A 13,092-nucleotide genomic window follows, 5' to 3' on the forward strand; every position below is an offset into this window, starting at 1 on the left:
TCAATGGACTGAACTCAGAACTTGTTTAGGATACCTGAGGGATTTCAGTTGAATGTGCCTTCAGAGGCCAATTTCTAGGCATATGTATCTGCATCATTCAGAGATGTTGGAGTGTATGTAGTGGGAGGGAGATTTCAAAAGAAGTGAGCATGGTATTCAGGACATTCTGCTAGCCATAGTTCCGGAGGGGACATTGGATTGCATAGCAACAGAGAGAGTTCAAAAAAGAGCAAGTGGGGAGGGTGGGGTGGTCAGGGCATTCTGTGTGCCACTGTTTCTGAGGAAACATTTGATTGCATTCTGTGCACCACAATGACGTTGGATTATGCATAATTAAGTACTTGTCAAGTGCCAATAAAAAGGAATTAATTTTAAGCAGAGTGGCCATTGTGTGAGTGGACCAATGTTAGAGAGGGGAGCTCAGGCTTTAGCTCATTAAGGCTTCGGCGAGGAGCAACAAAGGCTCTAGGTAGATTTGTTTGGTCATTTATTTTTTTTCTTGACAGGATAATGGAATGCTGCTCTTGTGGGATGTGGGAAGACAGGGAGACATCCAGTATCCCTGACAACTACCCCTGAAAGAAGCACTTCCAGCTGCAGCCTCTTTCATGTTAAGGAATTGGAGCTGGAGTGGATGAAGTCCAGATTATTCAGGAGGCTGAGGGGTTGATCAACAGGACATACAGGGAGGTAGTTACACCCAAGGTGTAGGACACAGGTAAACTGGGTGATTGTCAGGTAACGGAAAGAGGATAGGCAGCTAGTGCAGAGTACCCTTATGATCATTACCCTCAACAACAGGTATACCACTTAGATACAGTTGGGGGCAATGAACTAATAGAGTAAAGCTACAGCAGTCAGGTCTCTGGCACTGAAATTCAAAAGGAGAGCAGGGAGAAGATGAGCTCAGTACTGACAGGGGACTCTATAGTTAGAAGAGCAGACAGGAGATTCTGTGAATGTGAAAGAGACACCCAGATGGTATGTTGCCTCCCAGTGCCAGGGTCAGGGATGTCTCAGATCAGGTCCACAGTATTCAAAGGGGGGACAGTGAGCAGTTGAAAGCTGTGATACATATTGGTACCAACAGCATGGGTAGGAAAAGGGAGGAGGTCCTGAAGAGAGAATATCGGGTGTTTGGTAGAAAGCTGAAAAGTTGGGCATCCAGGGTAGTAATCTGGGTGACAATGAGAGTAAGAATAGGATGCTTTGGCAGATGAATGTGTGGTTGAGGAATTGGTGCAAGGGGTAGCGTTTCAGATTTCTAGATCATTGGGACCTCTTCTGGGGAAGGTATAACCCGTACAAAAAAGGAAGGGTTATGCCTGGGCCCGAGGGGCACCAATATCCTTGTGGGCAGATTTGTTAGAACTGTTGGGGAGGGTATAAACTGATTTGGCAGGGGGATGGGAACCAGAGTGATCGGGCTGAGGATGGGGCAGTTGGTATACAAGTTGTTGCAGTGTTTAGTGAAATTGTAAGGAAGGACTGGGCAGATGACAGGCCAAAATTGCACAGCAACATAGTGTAACATAAGGGCAAAATTAAAAATGGTCCAACAGTACTGAAGGTGTTATGTATTAATGCACATGGTATACAGAATATGGTAGATGATCTTGTCGGGCAGTCTGAAATTGGTAGATATGTGGGCACCTCTGATTTGTGTTTGAAAGAAGATCATAGTTGAGAGCTTATCATCCAAATCTACACATTGTATCAAAGGTACAGGCAAGTAGGCAGAATGGGTGGGATGGCACTGTTGGCAAAAAATTAAATCAAAACTTTGGGAAGGTGTGACGTAGGATCGTAAGATATAGAATCCTGTAGGTAGACTTGAAAAACTGCAAGGGTAAGAAGAACCTGATGGGAGTTATATACAAGCCTCCGAAGAGGAGCCAGGATATGGGGTACAAATTACAATATGAGATAGAAATGGCAAGTAAAAAGGGCAATGTTACGATAGTCATGGGCGATTTCGATATGCAGGTAGATTGAGAAAATCAGGTTGGTGCTGGATCCCAAGAGATGGAACTTGTAGAATGTCTATGAATACTCGTAGATGGCTTTTTAGAGCAGCTTGTAGTTGAGCCCACTAGGAGAAAGGCAATTCTGAGTTAGGTATTGTGCAATGAACCAGATTTTATTATAGTGATTAAGGTAAAGGAACTGTTCGGAACAGTGGTCATAATATGATTGAATTCACCCTGCAGTTTGAGAAAGAGAAGATAAAGTCAGTTGAATCAGTATTACAGTGGAGTAAAGGGAATTACAGGCCAGCTGGTGGTGTAGTGGCATCAGCACTGGACTTCAAGGCAAATGGTCCTGAGTTCAAACCCAGCCGGGTCCCAACCTGGGCAGCGGCAGTATCTGCGTGGAAGAAAGGCCTGGCAATCTACTTCCATCTCCTGCCATGAAAACCCTATAGATCCTATGGTCCATGAGGTCATGAAGAATTGGGCTCGTCTTAACGACGAATGTCATTAATCCCTGCAACAATCCCTACAACAACGTATTACAGAGGCATGAGAGAGGAGCTGACCAAAGTTGATCGGAAGCAGACACTAGCATTGATGGAGTTTCTGTGAATAATTCAGAAGGTCCCAAAGAAGAATTATTCGAACGGGAAGATGAGGCAACCGCATCTGATAAGGGAAGTCAAAGACAGCATGAAAGCAAAAGAGAGGCCGCATAATATAGGAAAAAAATAATGGGAAGTTAAAGGATTGGGAAGTTTCTAAAAGCCAACAGAAGGTAACAAAAAAAACTATAAAGAGAAAACAGATGAAATAAGAAGATAAACAAAGCAATAATATCAAAGAGGATGCAAAAAGTTTTTATAGGTATATAAAGAGTAAAAGAGTAGGAAAAGTAGATATCAGACAGCTGGAAAATGACACTGGAGAGGTAGTAATTGGTATAAAGAAATGTCAGACAAACATAGTAAGTATTTTGCATCAGTCTTCACTAGCAGAATTCCAGAAATTCAAGAGTGTCAGTGGGCAGATGAGAGTGTAGTTTTTTGTTACTAAGGAGAAGATGCTTGGGAGACTGAAAGGTCTGAAGGTAGGTGACTTACCTGAACTAGATACATACCAGCATTCTGAAAGAGATAGATAAAGAGATTTTGGAGGCAATAGTAATGATCTTTCAAGAATCAATTGATTTTGGCATGGTTCTGAAGGAATGGAAAATTGCAAATGTCACTCCACTCTTCAAGAAGGGAGAGAGGCAGAAAAAAGGAAATTATAGGCTAATCAGTCTAACTTCAGTGGTTGGGAAGATGTTAGAATCGATTGTTAAGGATGTGGTTTCGGGGTACTTGGAGAAGCATGATAAAAAAAAAGGCCAAAGTCAGCATGCTTGGCTTAAGGGAAAATCTTGCCTGACAAATCTGTTGGAATTCTTTGAGGAAATAACAAGCAGAATAGACAAGTTTCTGTATATGAAGCTGCTTAACAAGATAAAAGCCCATGATATTACGGAAGAGGTACGAGCATGGAGAGAGGATTGGCTGACTGGCAGGAGGCAAAGAGTGGGAATAAAAGGAGTCTTTTCTGGTTGGCTGCCAATGAATACTAGTATGCTGCAGAGTTTAGTCATGTACCACTTCTTTTCACGTTATATGTCAATGATCTGAGTGATAGAATTGATGGCTGTATAGTCAGATTTGTGGATGATACGAAGATAGGTGGAAGGGCAGATGGTGTTCAGGAAGCAGGAAGTCTGTAGAGGATTTACACCGATTGGGAGAATGGGCAAAAAGTAGCAGGTGGAATATCATGTAGCAAAGTCATGCACTTTAGCAGAAGGAATCAAAGCCTTTATGATTTTCTAAAGGGGCAGAAAATTTAAAAAATCAGAGGTGCAGAGAGACTTGTGAGTCCTTGTGCATGATTCCTTAAAGGTTACTTTGGTGGTTGAGTCAGTGGTAAGGAAGGCAAATGTAATGTTACCACTTATTTCAAGAGGACTACAATATAAAAGGATGTAATGCTGAGGCTTTATACTGCATTGGTTAGACTGCAGTTAGAGTACCATGAGCCGTTTTAGGCCCCTTGTCTAAGAAAATAACTATAGTCATTGGAGAGAGTCTAGAGGAGGTTCACGAGAGTGAATCAAGGCATGAAATTTGTAACATACGATGAGCATCTGAAGGCTCTAGGCCTGTACTCACTGGAGGTTAGAAGAATGAAATGAAACCTATTGAATCCTGAAATGCTTAGGTAGAGTGGATGTGGAGAGAATATTTCCAGAGGTCACAGGTTCAGAATAGAGGGATATTCATTTAAAACAGAGATGAGAAAGAATTCTTTCACCAGAGGGTGATAAATCTGTAGAATTCATTGCCACAGATGGCTGTGGAGAGCAAGGCATTTTGTATATTTAGTGGAGACTGATAGGTTCTTGATTAATCAGGGTGTGAAAGGTTGTGGGGTGATAGCAGGAGAATGGGATTGAAAGGGATAATAAATCAGTCATGACTGAATGCAGAGCAGATATGATGTGCCCAATAGTCTAATGCTCCAATATCTTTTTGTCTTAAGGTCTTATTTATTTGTGTGAGCAATTTCAATGCAAAAAAAATCCAAGGTTAAACTGGACTTAAAAGAACATAGAATTGGGATGTCCTTTTGCCTTTTGCATTGAAGCCCTTTAATTTTCTGTCTTCTAAAGTGCGTTAGCCCACCCCATCTTCCTTCAAAAATTGATACTGTATCTATATTTTAAGAAGTAACACACCATAAAATAGCATTGGCTCAGAATTTCTGCTGACCAACAAGATGTCCAGTCTGACTATTCACCAGACCTCAAAGCCTATTGCTATCTGTTACAAATCCAGTTATGGTTTTTCTCCAGGAGGCTAGATGCGATTTTCTTGGCAGGAACTTGTGTAGCACAGGCTCCCTAAGTGACACTGAGAAGCCTGGCTATAGATATGTCTTGAGAGTTTGTTGGCCCCCAATCTTATTTTATTGGCTGTCAATGATTTTTGAAAATATTATTCAGATGTGTGGATTTTTTTTTGAGTTTGCAAACACAAATACAAATTAAAAACTCATATTCCATGATCCAATACTTTAAAGAGGATGGTTCGAAGAACAGGGTGTAATCTGCGACCTATGCATTCTCTACCCTGCCAATGAAAGCAAAGGATTTTTGAATGATTCACATTTAGGCACTGAAAACTAAATTACTATACAGTGTAAAAAAAAATACATTTTACCTATAAGGATTGGTTCCTGCTTAGATGACCAGCATTAACTCTGTTGCTGAGAATCATTTGTTTTCAGCAACCTTCTACCGAATGTTAAGTAAAAACCAGCTGGTGAAGGTTCTTGCTACCTGACCAAAGTTTTTTCATGAACACAGCCCTGAGCTTGAACCTGTGCCTGAATGACTTTAAACAGGCACATTTACCTGAACCTGAGGAATAGACAAAGTTAAATGTGTAAGAGCTACTGAACCATTCCAGTAATACATTTGGGTTCAGTGATGCCAACGGTGGGCGGAAAATGGAATTGGACTACAATGACCTTGCGCGTTCAGAGGTCAAATTTTTAACTTTCTATAAGAGATTTTCCTAACAAAGCCTCATGGAAAATTTAAACAATAGTCCCTGCAGTTTACTCTACATGACTCCTCAGATAGTGAAGCCGTTCATATGCAAATGCAACAGGACCTGGACAATATCCAAGCATGGGCTGACAAGTGGCAAGTAACTTACGAGCTATGCAAGAGCCAGGCAGTGACCATCTCCAACAAGAGAGGCTCTAACCATCGCCCGTTGACATTCAGTGGCATCACCATCACTGAATCCTCTACTATACCATCCTGGGGGGCGGGGGGGCGGGGTTCGTTACCATTGACAGGAAACTGAATTGGTCTAGCTATATAAACATGGTGGCTACCAGACCAAGTCAAAGGCTGGGAATTCTGCAGTTTGTAACTCACCTCCTGATTCCCCAAAGCCTGTCCACCACCTACAAGGCTCAGGTCAGGAGTGTAATGGAATACTCGCCACTTGCCTGGATGAGTGCAGCTCCATCAACACTCAAGAGGCTTGACACCATCCAGTACAAGGCAGCCCATTTGATTAATACCCCCTCTACAAGTATCCAATCCCTCCAGCATCGCCGAACAGTTGCAGCAGTGTACTATCTTGTACTATCCACAAGATTCACTGCAATAACACATCAAAGTTCCTAAGGCAGCATCTTCCAGACCTACGGCCACTGCCATCTAGAAGGACAAGAACAGCAGATACCTGGGAACACCACTACTTGGAAGTCCCTTTCCAAGTTACTCACCATCCTGACTTGGAAACCTATCGCCATTCCTTCATTGTCACTGGGTCAAACTCATGGAATTCCCTCCCTAACAGCACTGTGAGTGTACCTACACCTCAGGGACTGCAGTAGTTCAAGAAGGCAGTTCATCACCACCTTCTCAAGGGCAACTACAGATGGACAATAAATGCCAGCTTTGCTGGCAATGCCCACATCCCGTAAGTGAATGAATAAAAAAAAGTGACATCAACAGAGCTTGGGAGAACTTTGTTTTACTGTTGTCACAGAGGGTGTTAGTAGGCAATAGGACGAGAAATCAAGGTTAAGTTTTATGGTGAAAAATGGAGATTATTCAATAAAGGGATAATTTGGCTATCAGATTCATTCACCAAGAAATTCCATTTCACAGTCAAGGGCTCATGGATCATTGCTCATGATGTAAGAAGTTGTGACCAATAATGATGAACACTGATCTGCTTGGTCCTCCTGAACATAGGCTGAGCTCAGGTGGTTGGCCATAGGCCTAGTCAGGCTTTGCGGTCAGTTACCTACCAGAATAGTAAGGAAAGGAACCTTTCTTTGCGCTGTAATGGAAAGATCTGAAGACATTGCCTGTGAATAGGAGGAAAGGAAGGGTCTGGGGGTTAACATCGCTTGTGGTTGGAAGTGGGAGGAAAGCAGTTCAGGATTTAGAGGAGGAACTGGTTGCACAGTTGAAGAGGATATTTAGCAGGCAGAGGTATCAGGTTTGGCTCAAGTTTCCAAGGGTCTTGGGGAAAGAAGAGGGTAGTGGCTATTGGCCTGAGGGTTTGGGTAACTTTCTCACTTACCTGCAAATCTTCGTAGGCCAGAGTAAGGCCAATTTGGCTTGAGAGTGTCAAATAACTATGCTTGTCTAGGCAGCATGGTTCAAAATACCAAGATTCTAAAAATAACTGGTGCAAGGGGAATAAAATCCTTAAATTTTCCTGTGATGCAGAAAACATGTCAAAGTCACCTTCTGATTTAATTTAATAACTGGTATAATATAATCTTTAAATAATTATAAACCTGATTTATCCTTGGCCAAGTCAATTTAAAATCACAGAAATGAAGCAAGCATCTATGCAGAGGAACATTGAATGCTATTCATTTATCCTGTTTTTACAGGTTCATTTGGTGTTTAGTGTCTACACTCTTATTGCCTGTCTTATTTCCCTGTTATATTTTCTCCCTCACATGCTCATTAACTGCCCTGATTCTTCTCCTATCCAACTACAACTGAGGTTATTTTATGCACCCAATTAACCTTCCAATCTTTCAACCAGTACATCTTTGGGATGTGGAGGGAAATAGAAATGCCCAGATGAAACCCAAGTAGTCACCAAGAGACTATGAAAACAATGCAGTCAGAATTGAATCAGAGATTCTGGAACTGAGAGGCAGCTTTCTGCCATGCCATTATTGTGCAGGGAAATGTGAAGGAAGTTTCTGAGGTCGATTCGTCAGGAGCACAGACTTGGAGAGGTACTACATCGGATTCTGCAGTAATGAAACTAAAAGTTAAAGTTTGCCATCTGAATATTCTTTAAATTGCTTTCTCGCTGCAAACTCAGTCTTGCTTAAAGCTGGAGAAAGCAAAGGAAAGCAGTAATTAATCTCACAGTGGGATGATGAGTAGGACAATATCCTTACCAAAAAATTTGTGTATAAAATCAGTTGTATTGTGTTCTCAACAATGGTGTGCTTGCAAAAGGTATGCCAGATGTGGCTGATTAACTGGAAGTTGGACCATCCGTGGTTCTGGGATTCATCTCCCCATGAGGCCTCCTTATAAAAACAAGCTAAACATCCACCAGGGACTCTGGCAATAACAGACTTGGAAGGAACCAACAACTGTGCTAAACTGTGCATGCAGTGTAGCAAAAACAGAATTAATCTGGGGAAAGAATAAATCCAATTAAAGAAATTGTATCAAATTTCAGTAAAAACTTACCTTTTGAAAACACATTTTTCCCCCAAAAAGTTCTATTCTTGACCATCTTGACCCAACAACATTGTCATGCAAATTCAGGAAAAATATTATTGCAGAGTAAAAAGTTGACATCACCAATAGCCCAAAAATTTAATTGTTTCTTTTATTATAAATCCTATGTGACCGGAAATTGGCCTAATTGTCCAATGATTCAATGGTTCCGTTTAATATCAGAGAATGCATAGAGTATACACCCTGAAATTATTACCCTTTGCAGACATCCACGAAAAACAATATCCCAAAGAATGAATGACAGTAAAATGTTAGAACCCCAAAGCCCCATCTTCCCCTCCCACGCACAACTAGCAGAAAAGCATCAATCCTCCCCTCCCCCATGCCCACTTACTTCAGCAGAAAGCACTAGCACCAACCATCCACCAAGCAAGCAATAGCAAAGCACCCCAAAGAGAAACCATGATCTGCAGTCCAACAAAAACTAATTATTCACCCAACAATTTGAAATGCCACAGGCTCTCTCTCTCTCACCAACAAGGGACAGGGAGGTGTTACCCTTCCCACAACAAGAGGGGAGACCAACAAAACAAAACAACTCACTGATTACGATGTTAAAGTCTGTCGCGTCATTTTTATCCTGAGTTCTCTGACTCAAGCATCAGCAGCAAACTCTCCCCTGCCATTGAGAGAAAGAAAGAGCGATTCCCCGAGTACAGAGGCCCGCAACAGCCAATCCACTGTTTGCAATGTTCCATTTCGCCTGCTGTATCTCAGTTGGTGACACTGGCATGAAATCGGCCTGTCCACAGGGCCGCAGGACCTCGTCTCAATTGTGTGTGTGTCTTCCAGGCTGCATTTTTGGGATATCGAAAAACAGCTGGGCAGTGAGCTGTCTATCTCGGTAAAGAACCGTAGTTTTAGTGCAGCTATAGATCATGGACTTCGACAGAACCCCATCCACCTTGAAAAGCAAATAAGAGACATTAAAAAAGTTAAGCTGTTTTTGCAGTTGAGCCCGAAGAAGCCGCCCTCTGGCGACATTTTAGCTCTTGTGGAATAATCCAGAGTAAATTCTTTTTTTTTGTAACCATCTCTTTGTTGAATTCTATCAATTGAAACTCAATTGGACATGTCTTGATGTGAGCCCAACTCAGGATCCATGTCAGAGATGCTCGAGAAAAGCTTTTTCTGGTGTGTTATTCCTTTTAGAAGATTGCAGAGCAATCTGACCTTAGGAATGCCCACCAGTTTGTTGGGTCCATCTATAACAACATGTTCTTACCAGTAAAATATGAGACTGGACTCTATTTGGTGGGTAAAAATCTTATGGATTGAAATGAAATGGAGAAAAATGTATTGGAACTGGTTATCACATAGAAGAAAATGAAAAATTGGAATAAATGGATCTTATTTCGGGTTCAAAGGAGTACACTGGGGATTAGTTCCTGGCTATTAGTTATAGACTATATTAATGACCTGGCTAGAAAGTAAAGGACATATAAGTAAAAATATCTAAGTTTGTTAATACAACATGAAAATAGAGGAGTCATGTTACTATGAGTATTGTGACTGCAACAGGACATAGATTGATTAAGTTGTCAAAAATGTGATAAATGAAGTTTAATGTGGGAAGATGGTGCTCTTCGGTAAGATGAATCAAAATGCAAATTGACATCCGAATGAAAAAACACTGTCAATGAGTGAAATACAGGGGGAGGGGTTCTGTGTGTCTTTCTGTGTATAAATTAAATAAACTCGTAGAACTTATCTTCTTAATTAAGAAGATAAGTGGCATATTGGTCTTTATTGCAAAGGAGTTGGAGCTTAAAATATGTAAGTTTTATTACAATTGTACATAATTTTGGTTTCTTACCAAAGCAAGAATACAGTGGCATCAGAGACAGTCTAAATCAGATTTATCAGGCTAATTCCTGGGATGAAAGGGTTATCCTCTCAGGAGAGGTTACAGAGTTAGTGTTTGTATTCTTGTTGAAACATATATTATTAAGGTTCATGACATGATAGATACTCAGATGTGTTCACGAGTGCAAGAGTCTTGAAGAACGGTATTAGTTACAAAATAGGAGACAGGTCACAAAATAGATACGGAGAAATTTCTTTTCACAGAGAGTAGTGAGTCTCTGTAATTCTCCATCCCAGAAGCATTGGGGAGGTTAGATTATTAAAAGTATTTAAAGTGGAGGTAGATGTATTCTTGAATGTGGGATATGAAGAGGAGTAGTTCAGATCTGAGGTAGATCACTGATGATCTTAACATATGGTAGGGTGGGCTTGAGGTGCCAGATGGCCCAATCTTACTTCTATGTTCTTGTGGTCTTCTGGATGTAAATTTAAATATCTAGCCACACCTCCCCTAACCCACCAAATGTGCACCAACCCACACCTCAGTATTCAGCCTTTGTTGCCAGCGTTCTGGTTCCTAATTCCATCCAGAGTCTCTGCACTTTTATCATGATACCGACATCCCAAATGCTCCATTCTAGATGTTGGTGCCAGGACCTCTGAGTCTCAGTGCCAGGCTGATCTCATCATCTCCTCCCCATCATAAGTGCCAGAATCAATATAGCAATCAATTATCACCTCATCGCCATCAAGTTCTGGACCAAGTAATCCCTCTCCCCTCCGGCCCAGAAGTAAACAATATTGTCAACCTTGGAAAGTAAATCCTAAATCTCTTGCATCCAGTTTCAGGCCTGAATGGACTGTGGGTGAATTCTGAAGGAAGAGAGCCAGGAATGCCAATGTTAAATGTTAAAGTGTGTAATGCCTGCACAATTGCGACCATGGCATCAGATCCCTGTCATCTATTAATTTCATGGTGAGACAATAAGCAATGAAATCAGGGTTCACTAGAATTTATAGCCACATGTAAAGAACTACAGGATAACGTACACAGTAAAACCATTTTAAGGTGTATTTCAAATATAAAACATTTCAGTCACCTGTTAGAAATTTCCAAACCCCAGTTAGAAAAAGCCTGCATGCTCGCCATCTCTTAAGTTCCTCACCATATGATTTCTGTGTCTTATGTATTTTTCTCATTCCTACTGATTCAATATTCTGAAACTCGACACTAAACAATAAAGTCCCTTGGTTGTACAAACGTATCAGTTCAAGAAAGCAGACCTACACCATCTTCTTCATGGAAAGTACTGATGGGCAAAAAGCAATGGACTTCCGAGTGGCATCCATAAGAGTGTAAAAACAATTACATATGACAACTCCATTGAAAAATGCTCATGTTCCTAACTTAAAATGCTGTTTCACATTAATTTCAATATTTAATAAATTGTATTCCAGAGCAATGGTAACCAAAGGGGATACAAGTACTTCAGCCTATCTCAGAATAGTTGAAACAATATGCACCACCATAATATCCTTAAAATCAGTCGTCAAGTTCAACAAGTTGTGGTGTAACTTTGCTATAATTAATAGTTATGTGTGTTAAGCATTATTTGCAACATGTTTGCTGTTACTTTGGCTTGAAGTCTTAACCAGTACAACCTGTTGTAGTTTCCACAGCTACATCATGTAATGACCCTGGATCTCCTCAGAATGGCAGTCGAAGTGGAGACAGCAGGGAGCCTAAAGATTCCATTGTATTTCAGTGTGATCCCGGCTACGTGCTGCAAGGAGAGGCAGCCATCGTGTGCGTGCAGATTGACAATAGATTCTTCTGGCAGCCTGATCCACCAACATGTATAGGTATTGATTTTTATCAGTCTTTTCATGGAGTCTCTTTTATTGCGAACAGATTTTTGCCAATAGGTCTGAAATTGAAAACTAAGGATTGCAACATTAAAGTGTTTTATTCTCAACTACTGCTGCTTCATTTTTAAGAAGATTAACCTAATAATAAAATTAACGAGTTGGAATAATTGATGAAAATTCAGCACGAATGCCTTGAAGGGAACCAGCTGAAAAAAATGTGCCTGTTAGCTAATGGTTAATGCAAAGGAAGCTGAGTAACATACATAATGAGAAAATCAAGTGTTTGATCTCTTTCAGTGAAGTTCGTTGTTAATAACATCCAAATTAAATGACATGTATCAAATCATGAATCAAACATGAATGAAACCAAAAATAGCCTAACCCTCTCTACTTTAATTATTTCCTGTCTTCTATTACCGCTTTGAACTAAGTGTAGGCTATATGTCCAATCCACCTTATGTCCAAATCCGTGCAATGGAACGTCATACGTTTCCCGTTCCCTGTCAGACTAATCTCACAGTTGTATGCTGCATACTTACCTTGATAATAAATGTACCTTGAACCTTGAATTAGAAGGGAATAGTTTCTTCACTCAGGAAATTTGTTTTCCAATCCTCCATGCTTTGGATATATTGATTTGCCTAGTTGTATCTGTAAGCTTATGAAGTTAGTTGTGTTCTTAAATTCAGAATTCTGAATTTTATAATCTTTTAGATGCACAAAGATTGATTCATTGAATTACTCTTTCATCCAATCTCGATATTCCTCTCCAGTTGCATAAATGTATGTATGTATGTATGTATTTATTGAGATAAAGCACAGAACTGGCCCTTTGAGTCACACCACCCAGCAATTCCCCAATTTAACCCTTGCCAAATCTCAGGGTATTTTTGGACTGAGGGAGGAAACCCATGTGGTCACAGGGATAACGTACAAACTCCTTATGGGCAGTGGCAGAAACTGAACCTGGGTCGCCTGTACTGTAGAACGTTGTGCTAACCACTAAGCTACCGTGTGCCCCACATCTTGAATTCACCTTCGGATACATACCTGGAACATTGTTCTAAGCATTAGTCACACTTTTTGGGTATTGAATATTATTGA

The 13,092-nt window shown here is 40.7% G+C and overlaps 1 protein-coding gene across 1 annotated transcript in view; it reads left to right on the forward strand.

The window, feature by feature from the left end:
- Nucleotides 1-13,092, forward strand: part of csmd2 (CUB and Sushi multiple domains 2) — a 2,031,293-nt gene that overhangs the window by 1,697,108 nt on the left and 321,093 nt on the right. Inside the window, exon 27 of the mRNA XM_063033882.1 lies at nt 11,791-11,982. Within this exon, the coding sequence (XP_062889952.1) occupies nt 11,791-11,982 (192 nt within the window). The remainder of the gene's footprint in view (nt 1-11,790; nt 11,983-13,092) is intronic.

The sequence above is a fragment of the Mobula hypostoma genome, chromosome 26 (assembly GCF_963921235.1).
Source record: "Mobula hypostoma chromosome 26, sMobHyp1.1, whole genome shotgun sequence".
NCBI lineage: Eukaryota > Metazoa > Chordata > Chondrichthyes > Myliobatiformes > Myliobatidae > Mobula > Mobula hypostoma.